Genomic DNA, 24,614 nt, shown 5'->3' with positions numbered 1-24,614 from the left:
TGTCCGAGTTTGACAAAGAGCAGGTATCATTACGTTGTATCAAAGTTTTGGAAACCCCCCCGTTAATACTCGCATTGAGCGTTGTGTAAGACCTGCATGCTATCGTCAAGCAACGTTTACAGTTGCTCAATACTCTCAACAAGCCTATCAAGACTTTGCTCGGAGTTATCGTTCATTATACCCTTCATTAGACGGGATCTGTCAAATATTAGCAGACAAAATCAACCAACAGGATTTATCTATACTTACAAATTGCCCATCTTGCAGGCTGTCATGTTGTCTTCCAGCTCGCTGCTCTTCACACTGGCAACATCGATGACCTTCTCTGGTACCTTTGCAAGCCGTGCGACATTGAGCCCGTACGAACGATGGCTGGTTCCTTCAGCAACCTCGTACAAGAAGACAACTTCTCTCCCGCCGTCGCGCTCCTCAAATGACATGTGCACGTTCTTCAGCTCGCCGTTTGTGAAGCGCGAGTGAAGCTTGGAAAGGTGCTGGTAGTGAGTAATAAACAGCGTCAAGCCCTGTATGTCACGGATTACATAGTCAAGCACTGCCTCGGCGATAGCAACACCGTCGAACGTACTGGTTCCACGACCTAGCTCGTCTAGAATGATGAGAGATCGTGACGTCGCAGATCTGAGGATGTCGGAAGTCTCATTAAGTTCCACCATAAAGGTAGATTCACCCTTTAGCATGTTGTCAAATGCACCCATGCGTGTGAAGACCGCATCTAGCATGCCAAGCCGTGCCTCTGTTGCAGGTACATACGACCCGATCTGTCCCATAATGGCGATGAGAGCAGCGGAGCGTACATACGAAGATTTGCCGCCCATGTTCGGTCCAGTGACTAGTAGCGCACGCGTGGCGGAGTGCGAGAGCTGGAGGTCGTTCGGCACATAGCTGTCCAGCAATAGTTGCTCAACCATAGGGTGCCGACCGCCGCTAATGTTGAGCTCGATCTCGTCAGTGAAGGTAGGCTTAACATAGCCAGGTTGATTAGCTAGAATGGCCAAAGAAAAAAGTGCGTCAAGCGTCGCAATGGAATGCACGCAGTCCCGAAGCTCTTGATACTTTGCGGAGATATCGTCTAGCAGACGCATGAATGCAGCGTCGCAGGCTGCGGCTAGAGACTCTTTGTATTGATCGCGCTCTTGGCACATGCGCTTGACTTCAGGGGTATGGAATCGGAGTGTAGCTTTGGTTGCGGAGATCTGTTGCCACGAAGCGGGGACTTTCTTCTCTTGCGGAGACTTGCGCTTGACCTCGATCAGATACTCAATTCCAGCAACAGTAACGTAGTCAACTTTTGTGATTCCCAACTTTGCAGCGGCCTCTTTGCGGTGGGTGTTGAGGTCATCTTCCACGGAGGCAATGCTAAGCTTGAGGTCGTTGATGTCTTCCGCTTCATGCTCCTCTTGGAAGAAGCCGTACTTATCGTCAGCCTTAGCGGCGCTGGCGTTGATCTTTTCGAGAAATTTGTTGAGGTCGTCGTAGATCTTAGGGATATTTGACACCGCCTCGCTCAATAGGGTCGATGAAAAACCACTCTGCTCAGGTGACTTGACCTGCAGGTACTGACCAGAGATATCCTGAAGCGTTTGCAGCGCAGCCAGAAGCTCCGGCCGCGTGCATTTCTTGTAGTAGATTCTGATCAGCACCTTTTCTAGGTCGGTCCTGGTTCTACCAAGCAGAAACTTTAGCTTGTCAAACGGTATGGTATTCTCGCCGTTTTTGAGCTCTTCGACCGCCGTAATGCGTTCCTCCAGGCGCTCCTTGTCAATCAGTGGCCGGCCAACCCATTTTCTCAGCAAGCGCTGTCCGAAGCGAGTCTTCGTCCTGTCCATCGTCCAGAACAAGCTGCCTTTTGCGGTGTAGTCAGTCTGGTTCTGATAGATCTCGAGACTGGAGAGCGTGTTGCCGTTCAGGAGCATGTACGATCTTGCGCTGAATGGCTGAAAGTATTTTGTCAGATCGAAGACATGCTCTAACCCATACTCGCTTAGATATGTGATCATTGCCGACAAGCAGATTGTAACGTGTTCTGACAGTTGATGTACTTTGTCGAGAATCGCACCCTGACTCGATGAGCCACCTCCTTGACTAGACTTCATTTTGTCGGCGTAGAAGTTGGAGATATGACCGTAAGCTTGTGCAGCCATAGTCTTTGGCTTTTCTACCCTTTCAACTCGCGATCGATCTCCAAACACATTCGTCTTGCTCGCTGAAAGATGCTGTATGAGTTTATCTGTAGCCTTCGACAAATCACCGACGACAAGGAATTCAGCTGGTGCAATGTGGAGTAGTCGTGTTTCGATCTCACTTCGCATAAAACCATCCTCAAAGTCGTCGTAAATGATGTCTCCGGTTGCGGGCTGGACAGCGACCAGGCCGACTTGTACCTTCTCGTCTGTGCCCCAGCCATTTGCATTCGTCTCGGTGATGCAGAGCAGGTAACCTGTGCTTTGTGCGCCGCCGGCAGGACTTTCGGCGGCAGTCTCCAATCCCTCGACGTCATCGACATACGTGCCCTTTGTGTAAAGATTTGTGAGCTTCCGCACAAATGGCGTGTTTCTATTGTCGCCAGCTGCCTTGAGCGCAGCAGTCTCGATCTGCCGTACTACTCCGACTTTGTGATTCGCTTTGACAAGGCGCTTGACGTGGACTTGCAGTCGGTGCACCGGAAAGCTGGCTGACGCAAATCGATCCAGGTGCGCTTCTGACGGATGCTCGTCGTACCTAAACTTGCCTGGTATGCAGACAATCCCCAGCTCCTTCGATGCTGTCCTCGCATCCTCGCCGAAGAACTTGAACTTGTATCCGACCTCCATCACGATGATAGTGTCGAGGTGTTTACGCTTGATCTCCAGGTACTGTTTATCCATTGGCGTTAGTTTCGAAGCTGGCTTCTTCGTGGCTGCACCTTTTTTCCCTTTCGCTGGCTTCGGAGCCTCTTGCTCTTCATCTTCATCCTCGCCCTCACCCTCGCCATTGGCTTCTTCTTCCGTCAAAACCTTGTTCCTCCTGCGCAACTCCGCAAAGCTGTCCGGGCGTCCAAGCTTCTTGACGAACTTCTCATGCAGTCTCTCCCTCTCCCGTTGTGTTGCTGCAGCGTCTTCCTCCTGCGCTGCGGCGTTCTCATCGCGTGGCGGAGGTGATGAAGAGAATAAAAACCTTGACGTTCTATCTGTCCTCGTCATAGCTTTGGGCGTATTCAGACTTGCTTCAGTCGCCTGATCGAGCGACGGCCGCGCATCTTCGCTTTCTGCAATTCGCACGCGTTTAGGAGACTCGCCGTCGTCGCCAGAATTGGAAACGGTGCGCTTGCGGCTCAGTATGGAGTGCCCTAGAGGCGATGTCTCGTCTCCGTGGTCATTGCGATTCGCACCGTCAGTGGCTGGAGACGCGGGTTTCGGAGCTGAGCTGGGTGCTGCCTTTGGCGCTTGAGATGGCTTCGGCGCGAAGAAACTCGATATCGATTGTTGTTTCGTCCTTTGGGAGGCGCTCAAGGGTGGCTGACTGCTTTTGGGGGCCATTGGTGTTTGACGTGGATTGGTGTAGCAAGTTCGCAGTTGCGGACGCGTCGATGATACGACACGCGCTCCAAATCACGGTGTCACGTTGGAACTACAATCACTCCCTCGCACCTATCTAGGCCCAGATAGTCTCTAGTGTCTGCGCAATACACTAAATCGCCTCGACTATAATTGTATCCTGCCAACATACCCTCCCTTAAGCCCGACCTCAGCTCCACTGACGAAGGCGGCACTCGCCAGCCTGCAGCTGCATAAACCTCAGCACAAAGAACAGCCTGGAGCGAGTCGCCGACGCAAGGAGAACGATAGGTAGTCTTGGACACAAGCTCCGAGGGCCACACGCTGCAGACGAAAACAGGACATAGTAACCTGGTACTTTCCAAGTCAAAACTGTCAAGTTGACTTGAAAGGCTTCCAAAATTCAGTGAGTTTGTATGTTTGTAGCCCGCTGTCCAGGCAACACACGAGGGAGGTTACACAACCAAGCTGTCAATCCGGCTATTTCGCCTATCTCTTATCAGCAGACCTCAAGCCTCAAGGAAAGCAAGGGCCATTGTCACCAGCGTGCTATCTTCTTCACGCTCCATGACTAAAGAGCAATGACCATCATGTCGCGATCCCTTCTACGATTGCGTATCGATCCACCCTCTCCGAATGCGGAGGTCCTTTGCAGCTTCCCCAACAGGCAAGCTTCTTCCCAAAGCGGTGAGGGCAGTGATGGTCATTGCGCAGCGAATATTAGGCTTACTGGCTGTCGGTGCTTTAAGTGGTAGTCAGGCCCAATGGCTCCCGTCCTTGCTGGGCTTGTGTCTTCCTTCTGTCACGAAAGTATCAACATGTCGCGCAGTGCAATGTTATCGCGGTGCTTGACCGGCTTGTTGACGCTGCAGTCGGTGCTTGGAAACCCGGTTCCATCAGGCTATCCTACGCCGCCTGTGATCAAGCATGGCGAATTGGGCGCTGTAGCTTCAGAAAGCGATGTCTGCAGCCACATCGGAGTGAAGTTGTTGAAGCAGGGCGGCAATGCTGCAGATGCCATGGTCGGCACTGTAGCTTGTGTGGGAGTCATTGGCATGTATCATTCGGGTATGTTTTGCAAGTAGCGAGCTCTGCTACTTCACACACATGTCCGGAACACTCACAGCTTGCAGGTCTTGGAGGCGGAGGCTTTATGCTTGTGCGAGCACCCAATGGCACCTACGAGTTTATCGACTTCCGTGAGACAGCGCCAGCTGCTGCTTTCGAAGACATGTACAAGGACAACGAGGACGCCAGCATCAACGGTGGTCTCGCTTCCGGAGTACCTGGCGAGGTCCGCGGTCTGCAGCACCTTCACGAAAAGTACGGCAAGCTGCCCTGGGCGACCGTTCTCAAGCCAGCGGTCAAAGTTGCCCGTGAAGGATGGCGTGTCAACGAGGATCTGGTCAGCTACATCAAGTCCGCGACCGCAAGCATGAACGCAACGACCAACTTTCTGCTCAACGATCCGGAATGGGCTATCGACTTTGCTCCTAAGGGTCGCATTGTTCAACTAAATGAAACCATCACGCGGAAGCGCTACGCAGACACTCTCGAGACCATTGCCAACCAAGGTCCCGATGCTTTCTACGAAGGTCCCCTGGCAGAGTTCACAATCAACGCTCTACGGGCCAAGAATGGCACTATGACCCTCGAAGACCTCAAGAACTACACAGTCGCTATCCGCAAGCCGTCGACCATCACGTACCACGACTACAAGCTCACAGCTTGTAGTGCGCCCAGTGGCGGCGAAGTGGCCCTCTCCGCGCTCAAGATTGTAGAAGGTTACTCCGGTTTCGGTGACCCAGCCGCTATCAACCTTACCACCCACCGCCTCGATGAAGCCATGAAATTCGCTTACGGCATGCGTGCTGAGCTCGGGGACCCGCTGTTCTTGGAAGGCATTGACGAGTACCAAGAGAAAATGATCTCTGCCTCCACTGCAGCAGAAGTGCGTTCCAAGATCAGCGACACTCAAACTTTCAACGTGTCTTACTACGACCCCAAAGGCCTCGAGTCCCTCGAAACACCAGGCACGTCGCACATCGTAGCCGCTGACAAGGACGGTCTTGCCATTACGCTTACAACAACAGTCAACCTGCTGTTTGGCAGCAAACTTGTAGTCCCGGAGACGGGTGTCATAATGAACAACGAGATGAACGATTTCTCGATTCCCAACACAACGAACGCATTCGGCTACATCCCCAGCCCAGCAAACTTCATCCGCCCCGGCAAACGCCCTCTGTCTTCCATCTCTCCTGTAATCGTCGAACACCTCAACTCCACACTTGCAAACGCTTTTTACGTTGCTATCGGTGCAGCTGGCGGGAGCCGTATCATCACTGCAACACTTCAGAACCTGATTCACATCCTCGATGGCAATCTTACAACCGCAGAAGCGCTGGCCCAGCCAAGAATCCACGATCAACTCGTACCGGCGCAGGTCAGTTTTGAGCCAACGTTCAACAACGGCACAACGGCATTCTTGAAAGCATTGGGCGCAAACGTGACATGGGCCGCAGCAGGAAGCACAGCGCAAGGGCTGAGGAGGTTGAGCAACGGTACGTTCGAGGCGGCTGGTGAGCCGAGACAAAAGAACAGCGGTGGGTTCGTTGTTTAGATGCATGTTGTTGGAGCTGCAGCAACAGAGTTCCCAAATTCGCCAGTGAATAAGACAATCATCAGACAAACGCTATCGCTACTGCAGATAACACTCCTGTTCATCATTAGACGTATACATGAGTAATTTGAACCCTGGTGAGAACGAACAGAGCACCTGTGGACTCGCGCTCGCAGTGAAGCATCGATCACGTAAGCGAGTGAGGCTATCAAAAGTGGACCACCGAAGCTCCGCGCTCAAGCTAATCCTTAGTTCATCGCGGTCTCGCCTTCTACAACCACCACCTCGCACTTTCTCGACGCACGTCCGCTTGTCGCACTCATCGCCTTAAGACCAGGGCATCGACACAGTCACAGAAACACCATCAAACGCGACAATGTTGCCTACTGGGCGCGGTGCCATTGCGCTTGTCGAGTACACGGGAGAGGAGGCTGCACCTGAGATTAGGAAGCTCCTCAGCGCAGTGGTGCGTTGGAAGCTGCACGTTCGCTTCAGTGCATACTGACAGCCCACAGGTCGAGAACGAAGATGAGTTCGACAGATGGGAGGCAATCGTCACTCGCGCCTCTGAGCTCGAGGGCGGCGTCACCCGTAACTCGAGTCCTTCCGCGATTGAACTCGTGCGCAATGTCTACGACTGCTTCCTCCAAAAGTTTCCGCTTTTCTTTGGGTACTGGAAGAAGTACGCCGATCTTGAATTCGCGATAGGAGGCACGGAAACCGCGGAGATGGTGTACGAGCGTGGTGTGTGCGCCATCACCACCTCCGTTGATCTGTGGGCCAACTACTGCACCTTCAAGATGGATACATGCCACGACAACGATATCATTCGAGAGTAAGTCCTGCCTTTCTTCCTCGGTTCTGAGACTCAAATCAGCCCATAGCCAGCAGCAAGCACCTTGTGGGTTGGCGATGCGCGTTCAGGTCTGATCTAGTGCCGCTTCATGCCGCTTCTTGCGCTACTTCGTCCCTCACCGCACCTGTTGCATTGCGTCAAGTTCATTGCGCATCCTCGAGACGTTTGAAAGTCAACGGTCTGGTTTCTTTGGGAACTCTGAACCCTCTCTGCAAGCTCAACTCCTCTTCCTCCTCCCACCCTTTTCCCGTCTCGACTTAACGATACTGACGTTTTAGACTTTTCGAGCGAGGAGCCCACTTCGTCGGCCTTGACTTCCAGAGTCACCCTTTCTGGGACAAGTACATCGAATTCGAAGAGCGGGTGCAGGAGCCTGCAAATGCTACAAAGATCTACAGCCGTGTCTTACTCCTTCCTATCTACCAGTTCTCCCGCTACTACGAGAAATTTACCGCCCTAATCGGTACGCGACCAATCGAAGACCTTGCCGAGCCTGAGACTCTCGAGACCATCAAGAACGCAATCCAATTAGAGAATCAAGGATACCCCGAGAAGGCTCCTCTAGAGCTTGAGCGACAGCTTCGCGAGAAGATTCACGCATACTACTACGAGTCGTACTCGCGCACGCAGCAAGATGTCCAAAATCGCTGGAACTTCGAGCAGGCCATCAAGCGTGCATACTTCCACATCACGGAGCTCGAAGATGCTGAACTCGACAACTGGCGCAAGTATCTCGATTATGAAGAAAAGCAGGGCGACTTCGAGCGCACGTCGTTCTTGTACGAGCGTTGCTTGGTTGCCTGTGCGCTCTACGACGAGTTCTGGCTGCGATACGCACGATGGATGTTCTCCCAAGGAAAGGAAGAGAATGCGCGCATCATTTATATGAGAGCCAGCTGCATATTCGTGCCTATCGAGGCCCCCACCATCCGCCTCAATTGGGCACGTTTCGAAGAGAAGCTCGGTCGCATCTCAGTCGCCCGTGAGATCCATACAGCCATGCTCGAGCAAGCCCCAGAACACGTTGAGACCATTGTCTCCCTTGCTGGTCTGGTGCGAAGGCACGAGGGCAACGACGAGGCCGTAAAGGTTCTCGAGGAGTACATTGGCCAACGCAACAATCAGGTTGGTGGTGTTCTGGTTGGCGAGCAAGCACGCATCCTGTGGCAGTGCAAGGGTGCGGTAGACGAGGCCCGCCAGGCCTTCAAGGACAAGCATCAGAAGTTCTTGGATTCGAGGGATTTCTGGCACAAATACCTGCAGTTTGAGATCGACCAGCCTTCTTCTGACCAGGAAGAGGCTCACAAGCGGGTCAAAGCGGTGCACGATCTGGTGCTCGCCAAAGGACGCCTCTCACCAGAAGCATCGAAGCAGCTGTCACACTTTTACATGGCCTTCCTGCTCAATCGTGGAGGCAAGGATGCTGCGGAGGAATACATTAAGCTGGATAAAGAGGTCAACGGGTATGTATCATCTGCTTCAAGCGATCCCTCCCCATCCCATCCCTCGAAACGGAAGAAGCAGCCTCACAACGCAGCAAACAAGCGTCAACGCAAGTGATTGCTGCGACACGTTACCATATAATATGATGGAGCCGCGTGTCTTCAGTCAATTTAGCATGCCAGCACTGCCCTAGACACTTTATCACTTCGTTTGTTCGTAATCCTCGCGTTTGCTCATTGCTAGCGAAATGTAATACACCTCGATACTCTTCTCTTATTTGACTCTGCTGACCTGGAAACTCGACTATAGTTCCAAGCCTTCCGAAGAGACTGTGGTCCCGAGCACCACGCCTTCGAAGCCCACCCATCGTACACGCTTCTAGACCCTCGATCTGAACAACGCCACACGCCTTGACCTAGCGCCACCGACAGCACGTTCTAGCACGTTTGACGCATGCATCTTCACATGCAATGTAAATTGCCATGTCTAGCGTCGTCTACATCATGTAAAGTCCGCCCTCGCACCTCGATTGCAGACTTGCAGAACGTAGGTGCTCAGTCCAGGTCTTGGACAAGTGTGTCTATGCAGTACGGTCAGTCAGGTTCGGACTCTCATGCAACCCCTTTCCACGTCCCCTCCTTTCCCGGAGGCACACTGTATACATCTCGTTATCTCCTGTAACGTACACTACTCGTTACAGCCATCCCTAGTACACTATTGTCCCAGCTTTGAGTACGACTTGAAAGCAGAATCTTCCAATTCGATGACGTAGCAAATCATGTCAACTAATAGTCCGAGCATCATATACGTAGAAAAGTTCAGTGACAATTCAAATTCAAATTATAGTATTTGCTTTCACCTATGTTTTCTCCGTCTTTATACAAAATACGCTGGCCCTGTACTACGTCTCCATCCTGGATATCGATTATATCCACATGACGTGGTGGCGCAAGGTCACGAAGCACAATTCCAATCTACGCGCATATCTTTCGCAGGTAAGAGCCGATGGGTAGCTAGCACGTGTTAAAAACGCACGTTGAATTAATCCATCAACATGTGTTGTTTCGATTCGAGCACTTGTGCGCGCTATCGAAAATCAGAGATCACTGCAATCTTTCGTCGTTGTTACGATCATGACCAGGCGTGGAGAAGCCAACACTACTACCACAGAAAACATCACGGCGCCTTGTTTTGAGGAGAGATTGCGAAGACTTGTTCTGGCATTGTGGCGTAAAGGGAATATAGCTGATTCCAGATCGCTGGGTCTCTTCAGTGAGAGTGTGTGGTGTGGTGGATGGCTGTAGATGGATGCTTGGTCATGTTTGCATGATGGGGGTGGCATGTCTTGGTGATGAACACTACATGCAGATGTCGTGACTCCTGCAATGTGCACTTCCGCAACGCGAGTAGATGAGTTTTTTTTTTTTTTTTTTTTTTTTTTTTTTTTGGTTCGATGGTGGTTTATCGTTGACGTGTATTTACTGGCTACCAAACGAATTACATACCCAAAGAACGAAAAAAAAATAAAAGTCGCTCACTCGTACTCCGTGACAATGCTTCGTTACAAACACAGTAGTCGCTTTGAAACACGTCCTACTTCCTCTTGAACAGGCCCTTCCCCAATATGTTCTTTAACTTGCTCTCCTTGTCCTCACTACTCATTGCCTTCCTCTTTCCCTCGGCGACCGTTTGCCCCTTGGGCTGAGCCTTTGGCTCCTCCCGCACCGGCTCCTCGACCTTGAGAGTCTGCGCTTTCGCCTGCCACTCCTGTGCCAACGTCTTTCTGGACGCTCTTGCCTCTGCACTCGCACCCTCCGCCCACTGGAACGTAACAAGCTCGTTCGTCGAGAACCGTAGATCCTGTATCAACCGCTTCTGGTCTTTTGCGATAAGGATAAGACGCCCTGTGGGGCCTGTGTACTTGAGTTCGAAAGGCTCGTTTTTCTTCTCTAGGAAAGACATTACGAAGTCGTAGAGGATGGCCGCAGTGTCGGCCTTGGTGAGGTTCATTTGCACAAGTGAGCCATCGGGAAGGCGTATGCGGAGTGAGTGAGGTTTGTCAGTGGTAGCAGCAACTCTAGCTTGTCGTTCTTTCTCTTGCTCTTCAAGTTCCTTGTCGGATAGCAGGCGCTGGTTGCGTGTGCGGTTGGAGAGCTGGTTTTGGTGGATCTTGGCGTGCTCAATGGTGGGCTGATAGTCAGACTCGTTGAAGGCATTGCGTGCTGCTTGAGGTGTCGCCGACGAGGATGCTGAAAAGACCTGGATGTTGCGAGGTTGGTCAGAGGATGATATAGGCCCTATAGACTGAGATGGAGCTGTTGCTGGAGCTTGTGGTGGCTCTGAGGCTGCTGTGGATGTCGCCGCTGCCAACGCTGCCGCTGGAGATGTGTTGATGCCATCCACAGACGCGTTGTTCAGTTCAGACACAACAGGTTCAGGCGCTGGCTGCGCTACCGGCTGTGTGTCCACGTCCATAGACTCTGTGTCTGGCTCATCGTTTCTGATCGTCTCTCCTGCCACGGTTGTCGTTGCATCTGAAGCTGCAGCACCTGGATTGGGCACTGACCCGGCCTGAGCGGAGGTTGCAGCATGAGCACCTGGAGCACCAGTTGAAGCAGGATCGTCGGGTTTGAAGTACTGTGATATCTGGCTCATAGCCTCTTCTAGTGGTGTCCCAGTGTTCTTGAATGACAACTTTAACAGCGCTGATCCACTGTCGAACCCAAGCTGACTGAGCGTCTGCTGCAACCCAACGAAAGACGACTGCTCCTTGTGGCCAGGCATTACTGTGATGACAGGCATCTCGTAGCACAACCTCCCAGAGCCTGATGCACCGCTCATCTCAGGTACGGCGCGTTGTGTAAAGTTGTAGTTCGCCCCATCGCCGCTCTCGAAATATCGTAGGATCTCCCACAGGGAGGTGTTGTTTGCAAACTTCTGCGTAAGGCGAGACTTTGGCAGTTGGAGGGCGACTGACACAACGGTGGGTGATCGCGATGCTTGTACGAGCTCGAGTCGTGCGCCCTGCGGTAGATTTGCGAGGCGTATTTGCTGTGAGAGGGAGATGGGCTTGTTGTTGTACCTTGGACGCTGATTAGCTGCCAGCTTCCACGACGCTCTATTGCACACCTACTTCAACGTGAACTGATCCTTACTGACTCCAAACTTTTGACAAGCCTCGTCTCGTACTTCGGTCAAGTACTTCACAGGCGAAGTGGGGATCTTGACCGTCTTGGCGAACGAGTTGGTTACAACGACGTGAGACATTATGCTCGAAACAGTCTGACGAGTGCGTAGGAGACGAGAACAGCGAGGGGAACGTTGGCGATCAGGACAACACGCGAGTACCAGCAGTCCGCCTTGTGTGCTCTCCTAGTCGCGTCGCAGCGTTGGATGACGAGGAGGAGAGAGATGGTGTGTATGAACTTGGCTTCGGCGAAGTTGAAGTAAAGGTTGCCGGGTCCTGCCATAGGCTGGCTGTTTGGCACGGGTGGAGGAGGCGAGTCTTGCGTCTGTCAATGTACGACGACTGGCGGCCTTGTGCTGCTAGGCGGTGAATGTTCTCGAAGGTCGCGTCTGATTGCCGCCTGCATAGCGTCACCGAGCTTCGCGGGGCCAGCTTACAGCCCCACTATACCTTCTTCCAGTCGCCGCGTCTGTACACACAGCAAACACCTTACATTCGCAAACATGTCCGGTAGTGTCGAGACGTCGTCGGCATCCCAGCTGAGCCAGCTGCTCTCTTCCTCGCGCATCGTCGTCATCAATTGTACGTGACTGCACCCGTCACGCTGCGTGCACATGTCACTAATGTTTGTTGTGCAGTCTACAACGAGGACAACCAATCGAGCAAGGCCATCGCCCCGGTCTACGACCAGCTTGCACAACAGCTCTCTCGAGCGAACAGAGTCACCTTTGCAAAGGTCAGCGTGAAGAAGCAGGCGCAAATCGCCGAGAGCTACAACGTGACAAACACGCCGACCTTCATCATCTACAAGAACAATCAGCAAATACGCAAGTTCAGTGGCTCCAACCCCCAACATCTGTCCGATGCAATCAAGAGCCTAGCCGCAGAAGCCGAGTCTGACGGTGGCTCTGGAGGGTTTGGAGAGGCCAGCTCAAGTGGCGGTGGCGTCTGGAGAGGCGCAGGACTACCACGAGGGTACACAGATGTCACGGAGCAGGTGGATGTTCGGGGGTTGGACCTCTTGAACGCTGACAGCGACTTCGGCGGCGTGCGCACGCTCTTCGAATCGTCCAAGCCGAGCTCACTGAGCAAGGGCAAGGGCAGCGCAGATACCAAGGACTGGGTCGAGACCGATGTCGACAACCAGCTCATGCTCTACGTACCGTTCACCGCCAACCTGAAGGTTCATACCATTCAGATCACCTCCAACCCGCCGGTAGACGAAGACGACGACGAGACCCCCGTCCGGCCAAAGACGATCCACATCTGGACCAATCGCCAGCACAACTTGGGCTTTGAGGAGGCAGAGGACATCCCAGCCACGCAGACCATCGAGTTGAAGGAGTCAGATTGGGACAAGGAGACGGGCACGGCAAAGCTGGAGCTGCGTTTTGTCAAGTTCCAGAGTGTCTACAGCCTCGTCCTGTTTGTGCAGGATGGTGACGGCGACAGCGAGAAGACGCGCATAGACCGAATCCGCTTCATTGGCGAGACCGGCGAGAAGAGGGACATTGGCAAGCTGGAGAAGATTGGCGACGACTCTTAGGCATTCCACTACACGGACAGGTGCTGCTTGAGCGTGCTTGTCGTAAAGTAGACTTAACGAGACCAATGATACCTGATCAACTGCACATGCTTGTTTGAAGCAGGTCCGAGTACATGCACATTCAAGTACGTTGCACGCAGTGAGATTTCTCGCCACATCACGTCCCAACCAGCAACTGCCAAAAGGTATGTTCGAGCCTTTTCCAGCGAAAGCGCCACTGTGTGTCATCCGACTCAGACGCCCCCGCAAAGTGTATACGATCGATGATGCAATATGTTCTCTCTTGGAGGTCATTGACGCTGTATAAGAACCATAGCCAGGCTCAAGAGCAAGAGGGGAAACTCTGTAATATGACCTCCGCCGCAAAGAATTCGAACGAGGTGCGCGGCGCGACGAGTTTTTGTAGGGCAAGCCGGCGAAATGGTACGTCCGGCCCGCCGAGCACTAGCGTGAAAACCTGGGTTGAAAAATCGCAGCGCGCGAAGAGAGGTGGCTTTTGATATGGCCGGAGATGAATACATTATATACATGATAGGAAGAGAATGATATCGCATTGCGGTAGCTGATCTCATCATATTTACGATTCTGAGGCCTGTACTGAAGTGGGGAATTTTTGCTGGGACGGAGCGGAGGAGGTCGCGATGGCGATGGTGACGGCGACGGCGACGGCGAGCGCGACTGTGCCTGCAGCTGCGCAGCGAGGCTGTGTCTGCATGTATTCAGTACGGCTACGCCGCGACACCAACGTACGGCATCGCACCGGTGCAGCGAGAGGTGTCACGGCCGAACGCTGGTCCGACGTGGGAGACCACGCCTGAAGGTCTGTTGGGCAGCAGCAGCAGCAGCAGCAGCAGCTCTACGCTGATAATCAATCAGCGTTGCCTGCGGAGTCTGTCGGAAGCAGTCTTTGACAGCATCCCATGTCTTCGTCGGTCGTCGAGGCTACAGCACGTCGAGTCGCTCTTTGGGCCTGGGCGTTACGAGTAGCTGCTGTCCGCGCAGACTGCTTCGTCAAACGCTGCGTACCAGTGCCTTATCTGTGAAGGACCACGACCACCGTTTTATGACCCACCAGCATCGTCGATACGACTCTTCAACGGTTCCAACGGCTATACTCTTAGCATGGAACATGGCATCATCAGTACCAGACATGTCGAGTTCCTTGTCTCTCCGACGTTTCCTCAGCCGTTTCAGCTTCACGTTAGGTAATTTCGTGCACCGGCGAATGTTCTCTTTCGAACATGACAGTTCATGCGATGGAGACATGTCAACCACGCGACACGACATGCATTCCGGATCTCGAGACGGTTAAAACTGGACGAGCAGCGGCCCACACGCGTATGAGGTTCCGTACGTCTGTGGCTTGTCTCGTCCGGGTGTCGTCGTTCGGCCTGCAATAGTCAATATGTGCGAGCCTTGCTGTCGTATTGATGATTAACCGCTTCTGCATCTGAGGCGTCAGAAGCAGAGGCGACACTGCAGTCTTTGGCGTCTACAAGGTTCAGTTCTCCATTGTCTTGAAACAAGCGCTCCACGCCGTCGTACAGCAGACTCCAGCCATAAGGTAGGGGCCGATATCATGGATGCGAGCTGCATGTCATCCGCGTGCTGCGCATGCCTCTGGGACAAGGAATCCATGACCTTTTTGCCACTCCGGCGTCGACCGTAACTTGAACAACCAAGTGGGAGTTAGTCGTCACTGTGATTGCGATCCTCGATTTCACCACCTGCGTGCCCAAGATCTACTGGATCGGCAACTTACATTCACATCACCTTCTTAAATCAAGCCGCCCAAGGCGGGCCTCTCCCGATACCGCGGACCCTAAGGGTCTTTTTCCGTCAGGCATCTTGACACGCATGCCGGTATACTGCCGACTCAGTGAATTGTCATGAATCGAGTGGACGACCAACAGCTAGCATAGGAATTCTTCCGTACAAGAAGGCCCGAGGTACATGATTCGCTGACGATCGCGACTCTTATACCGTAGCCAACGATTGCCATTGACGGTGGGATCTATTGCCCAGGACTGCACGGTTACTATTGTCCGTAGTGTGTCAAGGTATGCACGTCTTGTACAAGCTGTATGGGCCTACTGTCACCCTACCCACAACATCATGTGGCGGTGCGTCTGCAGAGGGCCCATGGGCCAAGTGAAGGAACCAACAAATTTGTGAGTTCGCCATTACGGCACCAGGGCGGCCCTTCCGTTCCCACTTCCCGTCTCAAATTAGACGAGACACGTATCTCGGCGTTCGCTCGACCAACAGACTGACCACCAAGGCGTCTGAGCTGGTGGTGCGAAGAAGGTTTCCCTTGCCGTTCATTTACGCCGCATGAAAACTTGTACAGTACGTGCACTCTTAAACCTCGCATCATTGTGGAGAAGTCTTCGAGAAGGTCGACGCCAGGGCCCAACCGCGCGGGTTGCGGCTGGTAAACGAGCAAGCGCCACGTTAGCCTGCTCGAGCATAAAATTCGAATTTCATTTGGATGGCCCTGCCTCAACACGGAGCGGCACCCCAGCTGTCGTTCCAGACTCCCCGGCACGAGAGCAAGCCACAAACTGGCAGCTGCCTCTCCTGGGCGAGATGCCGTTGTAAGTGCGTCCTCGGCAATAGCAGACAGCTTGTCATCGTTTCGAATTCTCGATGAGTTTGTGCTGGATTGTGGCAATGGGGACTCGGATCTGTCAGGCTCGCCTGTCAGACATGTCAAAGTCGTCGGCAACATGCATCAGATTGACAGCAGATTGGGTGTCGATCGGAGGCGCTTGGGTAATCAGGCCATCGAAAGACTTGCTTACCCAAGTGGCACGCTGAAGGTATATGATGACAGTCGAACCCTTGTGTCAACACCCAAGCAACACACCTGGCTCTATGGAGCTCTCGGGACGTTCGGGAGCGACGCTTCTCTATGACTGACACATGTTGGCCAGTTGGTGTTGAGTGAGGCGGCCCGTCAACAAGCAGTTCCGGAAGCCAGTCCTCCAGCCTGGGAGAGCTTCGAGGAAGATTAAACGAAGATCAGGGAGCTCCACAGAACCCACAACGAATGATAGAGGTCGATCTGGTGGAGCACGGTCGAGGGCTAGGGAAGCCATCAGCAGTTCCCCGGCGCCGCCCTTGTGGCGAAGGCACGCCGCGCGACTGTCCACGGAAGGCTCCAGCACAGAGCACGACGGAGGTGCTTCCTGAATCGTGCCGTCTTTCTTCGAGACCCTGTTGAATCGTAAGAGGGCCCCGCTATCATGGACGTTCCAGAAATGCTACCTTATCACATGAAGTGGCATATGCGTCACGTCACCGTGCAAGGCACGGAAGAGCGCATCCCACGAGGGTCCAAATCAGGGTTCACGATAAGGCGGTTGTTGTTGTTCCCTGTTGCTAGTGTTGCAAACGTTGCCAATGCTGCCAATGTCGCCAGCCGTTCTGTTCCTGCAGCGTACCTGCATAGGCGGCGGCCTTCTCCATGCGTCACTGTGGGGTTTGATTCAGGTCAGGCAAAGTCGATTGGACCTGTTCGAGTCAGCCCACGCTGCTGTCACGCGCAGATGAGCTCAGTGGACAATGTGACACCACTGACTTGGCCATCGCAAAGCGGCGCGAGCGCTAGGCCGTGCTGGGACTCGCGGGCGGAGCTTATGCACGAGGTGGGAGATGTGCAGGCTGCATTAAATTTGCGCTATGTCTCGAAATAGCAGCTAGACGAGCGAGGTGACGATGCACCGGAGCATAACATTTATCGAATGGGAGGGTGGGTGATGTGGGTGGTGGGCCATGGCCGTCGCCGTTGCTATCGCTGTCGCTGTCGCCATCGTTATCGTTATCGCCACCTATCGATATCGGCTCGTCGACGGCAGGGGCGCTGTAGGGAGACGAGTGTTGCGTAGGTCGGCAGCACATGGGTAAACGGTAAACCTCAGGTGGATGCATCAAGTGCGTTTGCGTTCGCGTTCGTTTGTGTTGTCGTTGTTGTCGAGCTGAGGCAACTCAACGGTTTTGGACCACGCAGACGACATGGAACGAAAAGCAGCTTGCATGTCGTACAACATACAATCTTCTGTTCGTCCTGAATTTTCGTCTGTGGGCTTCCAGTAGCTGGTCACATGTCGGAACGCTACTCAGCTTCCCCGCCATCAACAACCATGGTCAAACAGCGTTGACGTCTGCCGCCTGCAGCATCTCTGCAGCTTCACACGCGGTCGAGAGCCAGCAGAGGTCCTGAAACACACGACTCTTGTCGAGACCAGCGCAGCAGGCCGTGTGGGCAGCAGCTTTGGGCTGGCGTTCCACCAACCAAACAACTTTGGTGCCTGCTGCTCTTACCTGAGAAGACTAGTCGGCGGCGAGGTGCAGCTCGCTTTCCGCCATGTCGCACCATCGCTGGGGTAGTCGTCCGTGGAGCTACCGAACCCAACAAATCCGCCAGCACCGAGCAAATCAGCTGCAAGATGCATGCAGTGTGCAGTCACTGCAGTGCAGCAGCGCCGCCCTGTTCCTGCATCTTGAGTCGTTTTTTCTTCTTCTCTTCAGCGCCGCAGTGCACTACGCACGCCTTCTGCATTGGGACTGTAAACAACGCGCTCCACGACTCTTGTTCTCGCATCGAGTGGAGAGGGAGGGGGTGCGGTGAGCATGCAACGCAGTCACCTCGCTCTCTTCCCATCAGCCCGGTGTCAGACCTCCCAGGCGCCTGCAGATGCTTTGCGAGACTCCAGTCCATGGTGGCCTCTTGTGATAGCCCATGGTGGCACCGCGGCGACAGCCTGCGGTTCAGTCATTCGGCGTCGAAACGCTGCGCTCTCGTGTCACAGAGCGGCGGCGTCGTCATGATCACATTTTGCTGGAGCCATGTACGCTGTGTGGTGAGCCGCGGTGTTTCGAAACAGCCATACAGAGGCAAGACGTCAGCAGCAGCCGTCACCCACTCCACAGCCCACACCCTCCCGGTGGCCAAGTCGACCGACAGGGTCCGGGCCAACGGCCAGTTATCACTATCGATTGGGCGGATAGGCTGATCTATCCCCGGCGCGATATACGGCTGAATGCCAAATGGGAAGGCTTGAGGGCAACGTTGCGGCCAGCCGCGCCGCTGTCGTCGAACGAGACACAACCTCTCGCATCACCGCGACGCTCTTCATGCTCCACCACCACTCATGCCCTCGCCTCCACGTCTGTCTTTCCAGCAGCGGGGCCCAATACTCAGCTCTGCTGGCCTCGCGCTGTCTCTGCTGCCAGTGGGCGTGTGCGGCGGGCAGCACCGCAGCACAGTCGTCGTCGGTACGCCGACAGCGTGCACCCTCCAGCCGCTTGGCGAGCAAGCCAATGGCTGCACAAGTTGTGCCGGCGCTGTGCGTCGCGTCTTCATCTCGCCCGTGCAGCCCATGCAGCCACAGCAGGCCTTGCATTTGGCGACCAATTTTAGTGCATGAGTTATGCCATGCCGCTGCCCCTAACACACTTCCACGAGTCGACAACCCTGCTCTTAAGCGCATGAGTCCGGCAGGGGTCAGTCCTGCATGGAGACCACTGCTATGGTTGGGCTTGTGGGGACGCTTGCGCTGCGCCCCGACTCCCTCCCACACCTGTAGTTGACCAATTCCGAGCGTCCGTCGGCCATCTTTTACTTTTCTAGTCCTGGTCGCTGTCTCGTCGCTCGCTGATCTAGGCTACTTATCCAGGCCTTCCCTTCCGTTGCTTGCGCTTTCCTTGTCCAAAGGTTTATCAACCTCAGCGCTTGTCTTTCTCTTTCCCCAGCACCCTTCCTGGTCTTCCCTTTTTGGTCGACATTTGTACAGTCCTCCCGTCGATTGTGCATTGTAACCGTTCCTTCCTTTTGGATCATCCCAATCTTCGTCAACGCACGACCCCATGACATCTTCGCTCCAGTAGATCCACATATTAGTAGACAGCTTCATCATCTTTGAAGTAGTCGTCCAGTCACTCCCTCGACCTTTCATTGCTATCCAGCGCTTGGCCATTTACACCCCGCCTAATATAACACCACTCCACCCTCGGTACCAAGAACCAACCCAAGGAACCATCTTACCTACACGCTCTTGATCGACTAGCATACAGTAAGTAGAGAGAGGTAGCCCTCCAACACCCACCCCACACTAACAGCATGCCTAGGCATCACAGTATTCGCAATGGAAGGCTCATATCACATGCACCCAATGCAAGCAACATCAGCACCATTCTTCTACTACAACCCAGACCCCCAGGGCGAGAGGACCAGCCAGCACGGCCACTTCACACCTCAACCCGCCGGCCAACAGACGCTCCAGCCCCAGATGTACTACCAGAGGCCATCGTCCGCACACTCCCACATGTCGTATCCCCAAACCGCCTACGCCAACCAGATGATGACACCCGTTGCATCGCCACAGCCCATGTACCAGAAGCCAGCTATCTTCGTCCAGCCCCAGGAGTCACCGTTCCCGCAGTCTTTCGACACCGACTTCTCGTACGCGCCTGCTACACCTCCTCTGTCTTCTTGCGGTAGCAACATCAGCAGCCCGCCTTCCACATACGACTTCCTGCCTACACCCATCAATGCACTCTTCCCGGGCGAGGGCATCGAGGGTGTCAAGCAGGGCTGCGAAGGGGAGGTTTTCGCAGAGCTTTTGTCTGCTGGCATCGAGTGGAGATCAGCCACCCCACCTATGACCCCAGGTAAGCACCGTTCGAACGTGTCGTGGTTGATAAGCGTCTACAGCACCAACACGACGGTTATGGAAGGGATGACTGACTGGGATTAGTGTACATACAGCCTAGCCAAGGATCATACCTGCTCTCCGCCACGTCGTGTCCGTCGCTGTCACCTTCACCTTCACCTCTGCCCCGCTCCTTCTCTGTCGAGGCTGAGAACAACTTCTGCAACCCCAGGGATCTCACCGTCTCTGCTTCTGAGCAGCTGACTCTCTGCCCGGTTGACGAAGAGCACAAGTTTGTCTTCAAGGGTGAGGTCGCCAAGGTGGATGAGGTCGAGTCCAATTTCACCTTTACTGGTCTGCCAACCTTCGAGCCCCTGTTTGAACTTGACTGCGAAGACGACTTCACGGGCCTTGTTGCTTTCCCCACTTCCGAGATCCAGATCCCTGCCGGTAAGCGCCAGCGCACCGTCCCCTGCACTCCTGAGGAGGATTTCGTAAGCGACGAGAGCTTCACCGACTTCGAGGAGGACCTCAGCCTCCCCCTCACACCTGCTGAGTCTGAAGACGACAACATGTCCGTTGCACCCAAGAAGCGATCTACTAAGCGGGCACTCTCTGAGCAGAGCGAGGCTGAGTCGGACTACCATGGTAAGCATCAGACATCCGGTGATGACAACACCGCGTCTGGAGCATCAAGCCAACAGAATTCAGGTCAAGCAAGCAACGACAACGCTGCCAACTCCAGCTCTGACGACAATGCCACCGCACCTGTCGCTCCTTCCAGCCGTCGCGGCCGCAAACAGTCGCTGACCGAGGACCCTTCCAAGACGTTTGTCTGCACCCTCTGCTCGCGCCGCTTCCGTCGCCAGGAGCACCTCAAGCGCCACTACCGCTCTCTCCACACTCACGACAAGCCTTTTGAGTGCACAGACTGTGGTAAGAAGTTCTCCCGCAGCGACAACCTCTCCCAGCACCAGCGTACTCACGGCACTGGCGCCATGGTTATGGGTGTCCTCGACAGCTCTGAGCTTCACCACGACATGTCTCAGCAACATCCTGGGTCCTTTGACAACCAAGACCCTGCTATGATGGGCCGCATTCTCTACGACGCTGCTGCCACGATTTCCAGCTCGAGCTCTGACTCGTACTCCGACCTCGAGACCTCGCCGCTGAAGATGCGCAGCAAGAGGAAGCGTGACGAGTAGACGGTTCTTTGCCTCTTCTCCTTTCGACTCTTCTAACGAACCTTCATGACCCCAGGCTCGATAGAAGAACCTCATCCATACCCAGGCAACACAGGTTTATATTGGCGACTCGGGTGTCTTACCTCGACGTTGCGGCAAAAGTTTGTCTTCTCTTCTCACCTGTACTCTTTCACCACACTTTGGCCACTCGATCCGAGTCGGCTTTGATCAGGGTTTCACATTTAGCATGGCACATTTGGGTTATACAAGGGGATATTTGGGGATTCACACGGTTAGATTTGGTGTTCATATTTTGCGGTTTCCCATTTTACGACGACACGACCCATTCTTACCGGGCATCGTCGCCGCCGCGCTCATTCACCTCGAACACCAGTTCAGCGTTCTTACTCTCGTTTTAATCGGCTGCGATCTGTGCAGGCCAGATGTTCTGAGAATATTCGATTCTTCCGATTATCTTGTAGTAGTTCGACTTTTCCTACCACTCTGCATAGTTGTCTTTGCTCTGTTCGTAGGTTAGTGCTGGCACATCCGACTATACAAAAAAGACTATCCAAACACTACAACAACTTCCATTTCAATGACCTCGTATGTAAGGTGTGGCTTGCTGAGGGATGGCACATGCGTGAACAGCGACGAAGCTTGTTTTGGTTGCTTGGTAGGCTACGCTAGCGTGCGATCACTTTAGCGAATCTGCATGAGCCAAACACCAGATATATACCACGACGGTCGGCGTTGGGCCAAGTTGCTTTTTCTTCCAACTGAGATGTCGTTGAACGTCATTGCATTGATCTCTGGCGGTAAAGACTCGTTCTTTTCCCTCCTGCACTGTATAGCCAATGGTCACAAGATCGTGGCGCTCGCCAACTTGCACCCCTCACCCACAGCCGGCGATGATGAAGACATCAACAGCTACATGTACCAGACGGTCGGGCACTCTGTGATTCCGCTGTACGAGCAGGCGCTGGGCATCCCACTGTACCGGCAGGAAATCACCGGAAAAGCCGTGAATTCGGAGAGAGACTACTCGGCCGCACCGTCGCAGCAAGAGCAGGATGAAACCGAGGATCTGATTCCGCTGCTGAGCAAGGCGATGCTTGCTCACCCGGAAGCGAATGCCGTGTCAACGGGCGCGATTCTTAGCACGTACCAGCGTACGAGAATCGAGTCTGTGGCGCTGAGACTGGGCTTGACGCCGCTGTCGTATCTGTGGCAGTATCCGCTGTTACCGCCGTACTCGCAGTCGCAGCTCCTGCATGACATGGCTGCGGTGGGTCAGGAGGCGATCATCATCAAGACGGCGTCGGGGGGGCTGGATGAGCGGATTCTGGGCTGGAACGTTGCTGCGCAGAGCACCATCACCAAGCTGCAGAAGGCTATGGCGAAGTTTGGCGAAGAAACTAACGGGGCTGTTTTGGGCGAGGGCGGGGAGTTTGAGACGCTGGCGCTGGATGGCCCGAAGCCGCTGTGGAAGAAGAGAATCAGGATCGAGCCGGGGGCGGCGGGCGTCAGCGAGGGCGGGCAGTCGGTGCTGAAGATGAGAGCGAGCGAGCTGGAGGACAAGAGCGAGGAGATTAGTGATTGCTACGAGGCGCCGAGGATCCCCGACATGTTCGATGACGAGTTCAAGAGGGTGTTGAAGCAGCAGGAGAACAGCAACGATGCTCAGTCTTTCGTCTCCGACGACGCAACACTCCTGAATGAGCGTGTTGATACCGCCACTTCGTCGACGTTTGACGATCTACCTAGGAACGCGTCCGCCGATACGCCCACCGTCTTCACCTACTCGAATCTCTGCGACACATCCCGCTCCAGCAGCCCCTCTCGCCAGCTCACCAAGATCCTCCTCCGCCTCGACCACGTGCTCAAGCAATGGGACCTCTCCCGCATGAGCGTCAACCACTGCACGCTCCTCCTCCGCTCCATGTCCGACTTTACAGTCCTCAACCCCATCTACGGCCAGTACTTTTCCGGCGTGAACCCACCCGCGCGCGTCACCATCTCAGTCGGCGACTGCATGCCCGAGGGCATCGACGTGATGCTCAGCATCACCATGGACAAGGACACTAAAGACGGCAAAGGCAAGACCGTGCGGTCAGTCTCGCGACAAGGCCTGCACGTGCAGGGACGCAGCTACTGGGCGCCCGCCAACATCGGACCGTACAGCCAAGCCATCTCGGCACGCCTCCCGTCTGGCCTCGACGACGCAGAAAGCAGCAGTGGCGAGATAGTCTACGTCGCGGGCCAGATCCCCCTCGTCCCCGCATCGATGGAGGTGTACACGGAACGAGGGTTCAAGGGGCAAGCCACGCTCTCGCTGCAGCACCTCTTGCGCATCGGCCGCGCAAAAGGCGTGCGCTGGTGGACAGCCGCGGTAGCCTTCATCCCCGCGAGCGAGAATGTAGAGGAGAAAGTAAAAGCCGCACAGGATGCGTGGAGATGCATCCACTCCTCTTCTTCCCCGCATACCACCTCCTCCGAAGACGAAGACGACGACGACGACGACGACGACGAAGAAGAAGAGGATATGGATGTAGACATCGACCCCTGGGACCGCCGCAACACGCACACCGCCCTCTTCAACGACCACACCCACCGCTCCCGGATCCCGGACCCAGACATCTCCGACAACGGATCCCCCCCGCCCTGCTTCGTCGTCGAAGTAGCCTCGCTCCCACGCGACGTGGACATAGAATGGAGCGCAACAGGCCTCACCACCTCCTCTGCATCCCTGCAACACTCCACCCTGGCACCGCTTAGCATCACCTCCCTCTCTCCTTCTTCTTCTTCTCCTTCTTCTCTTTCTTCTCCTTCTTCTTCTCTTTCTCCTCCTTCTCTTTCTCCTTCTTCTCTTTCTCCTTCTCTTTCCCCTTCTTTCTCTTCTCCCCAATCAGCAACCTCCACATTCTACACCCTCCAACTCCACACCCCCGCCGACGCAACCGCGCTGCGCCATCTCGGCCGCGAGGGCGTGCGCGCTTGGACGGCAGCGACGCTGTACGCGACGTCTGGGGTTGGGGTCGATGCGTGGAAGAAGGTGGGGCTTAGGGGCGTGCAGTGGGTGCCTTGTCGGCGGGTCTGGGGGAGCGGGGGGAGGGCGTGTGGCGGGGTGGTGGTGGGGAGGTGGGATGGTTAGGGGGAGAAGGGGGGATTGGGGGTTGGTTAGGGGGGTGAGGGGTTGGGGGTTCTTGGAGGATGGATGGAGGGAGGGAGGGAGGGAGGGAGGGGTGTGGTGAAATGTGAATTTGGTTTGATTTGGGAGGTTGGAAGAAACTGGCTCGTTGTCTGCCGGTTTCTAGTGTGCGTTGATTCGTGCAAAACATGGTAGGGTATGGTATGGCATGGCATGGCATAGGACGTGGATATCCCACGTCCTTTTTTTCCCTTTTCCTTTTCCTTTTCCTTTTCCTTTTCCTTTCCTTTCCTTCCTTTCCTTCCTTTCCTTCCCTTCCTTTCCTTCCCTTCCCTTCCTTTCCTTCCCTTCCCTTCCCTTCCCTTCCCTTCCTTTCCTTTCTCTTCCTTTCTTTCCCAAGCCCAAAAATCAGAAACG

The 24,614-nt window shown here is 54.5% G+C and overlaps 7 protein-coding genes across 10 annotated transcripts, besides 14 other annotated features; 5 read left to right on the top strand and 2 right to left on the bottom strand.

Moving 5' to 3' along the window:
• Nucleotides 1-116: 116 nt before the first annotated feature.
• On the bottom strand, nucleotides 117-3,536 carry EKO05_0008140 (Mismatch repair protein msh3; the record flags this gene model as incomplete). Its single annotated transcript, XM_059637218.1, has 2 exons — nucleotides 117-198; nucleotides 250-3,536. The coding sequence occupies 2 exons, from the start codon at nucleotides 3,534-3,536 to the stop codon at nucleotides 117-119; spliced, it is 3,369 nt and encodes a 1,122-aa protein (XP_059493201.1).
• Nucleotides 3,537-4,318: 782 nt separating this feature from the next.
• On the top strand, nucleotides 4,319-6,174 carry EKO05_0008139 (uncharacterized protein; the record flags this gene model as incomplete). Its single annotated transcript, XM_038941422.1, has 2 exons — nucleotides 4,319-4,622; nucleotides 4,688-6,174. The coding sequence occupies 2 exons, from the start codon at nucleotides 4,319-4,321 to the stop codon at nucleotides 6,172-6,174; spliced, it is 1,791 nt and encodes a 596-aa protein (XP_038796601.1).
• A 376-nt stretch (nucleotides 6,175-6,550) lies between these two features.
• EKO05_0008138 (uncharacterized protein) lies at nucleotides 6,551-8,855 on the top strand (the record flags this gene model as incomplete). Of its 3 annotated transcripts, XM_059637216.1 has the most annotated exons (4): nucleotides 6,551-6,640; nucleotides 6,690-7,009; nucleotides 7,309-8,493; nucleotides 8,783-8,855. In XM_059637216.1, the coding sequence occupies 4 exons, from the start codon at nucleotides 6,551-6,553 to the stop codon at nucleotides 8,853-8,855; spliced, it is 1,668 nt and encodes a 555-aa protein (XP_059493199.1). The 3 variants fall into 3 exon arrangements, with proteins under 3 accessions (XP_059493199.1, XP_038796600.1, XP_059493200.1); XM_038941403.2 differs by having other exon boundaries at nucleotides 7,309-8,855; XM_059637217.1 differs by having other exon boundaries at nucleotides 7,059-8,855.
• A 1,033-nt stretch (nucleotides 8,856-9,888) lies between these two features.
• Nucleotides 9,889-9,920: a tandem repeat.
• Nucleotides 9,921-10,066: 146 nt separating this feature from the next.
• EKO05_0008137 (uncharacterized protein) lies at nucleotides 10,067-11,740 on the bottom strand (the record flags this gene model as incomplete). Its single annotated transcript, XM_038941347.1, has 2 exons — nucleotides 10,067-11,555; nucleotides 11,607-11,740. 2 exons carry the CDS (start codon nucleotides 11,738-11,740, stop codon nucleotides 10,067-10,069), a joined length of 1,623 nt encoding a protein of 540 aa, XP_038796599.1.
• Nucleotides 10,780-10,821: a tandem repeat.
• A 423-nt stretch (nucleotides 11,741-12,163) lies between the features above and the next one.
• Nucleotides 12,164-13,206, top strand: EKO05_0008136 (Thioredoxin-like protein 1; the record flags this gene model as incomplete). Its single annotated transcript, XM_038941447.1, has 2 exons — nucleotides 12,164-12,242; nucleotides 12,299-13,206. The coding sequence occupies 2 exons, from the start codon at nucleotides 12,164-12,166 to the stop codon at nucleotides 13,204-13,206; spliced, it is 987 nt and encodes a 328-aa protein (XP_038796598.1).
• Nucleotides 13,207-13,844: 638 nt separating this feature from the next.
• Nucleotides 13,845-13,884: a tandem repeat.
• A 151-nt stretch (nucleotides 13,885-14,035) lies between these two features.
• Nucleotides 14,036-14,061: a tandem repeat.
• Nucleotides 14,062-16,953: 2,892 nt separating this feature from the next.
• Nucleotides 16,954-16,981: a tandem repeat.
• Nucleotides 16,981-17,051: a tandem repeat.
• Nucleotides 17,052-19,355: 2,304 nt separating this feature from the next.
• EKO05_0008135 (uncharacterized protein) lies at nucleotides 19,356-21,067 on the top strand (the record flags this gene model as incomplete). Of its 2 annotated transcripts, XM_059637215.1 has the most annotated exons (3): nucleotides 19,356-19,881; nucleotides 19,968-20,510; nucleotides 20,574-21,067. In XM_059637215.1, 3 exons carry the CDS (start codon nucleotides 19,356-19,358, stop codon nucleotides 21,065-21,067), a joined length of 1,563 nt encoding a protein of 520 aa, XP_059493198.1. The 2 variants fall into 2 exon arrangements, with proteins under 2 accessions (XP_059493198.1, XP_038796597.2); XM_038941267.2 differs by having other exon boundaries at nucleotides 19,968-21,067.
• Nucleotides 20,987-21,022: a tandem repeat.
• Nucleotides 21,068-21,761: 694 nt separating the features above from the next.
• EKO05_0008134 (Diphthine--ammonia ligase) lies at nucleotides 21,762-24,200 on the top strand (the record flags this gene model as incomplete). Its single annotated transcript, XM_038946452.2, has 1 exon — nucleotides 21,762-24,200. One exon carries the CDS (start codon nucleotides 21,762-21,764, stop codon nucleotides 24,198-24,200), a length of 2,439 nt encoding a protein of 812 aa, XP_038796596.2.
• Nucleotides 23,547-23,578: a tandem repeat.
• Nucleotides 24,139-24,165: a tandem repeat.
• Nucleotides 24,166-24,197: a tandem repeat.
• Nucleotides 24,198-24,251: a tandem repeat.
• Nucleotides 24,252-24,265: 14 nt separating this feature from the next.
• Nucleotides 24,266-24,291: a tandem repeat.
• Nucleotides 24,292-24,384: 93 nt separating this feature from the next.
• Nucleotides 24,385-24,417: a tandem repeat.
• Nucleotides 24,418-24,598: 181 nt separating this feature from the next.
• Nucleotides 24,599-24,614: part of a tandem repeat that runs on past the window's edge.

Source organism: Ascochyta rabiei, chromosome 14 (assembly GCF_004011695.2).
Source record: "Ascochyta rabiei chromosome 14, complete sequence".
Lineage (NCBI taxonomy): Eukaryota > Fungi > Ascomycota > Dothideomycetes > Pleosporales > Didymellaceae > Ascochyta > Ascochyta rabiei.
Note: the sequence above shows the minus strand (reverse complement) of the source record. Positions and strands in the feature narration are given on the sequence as shown.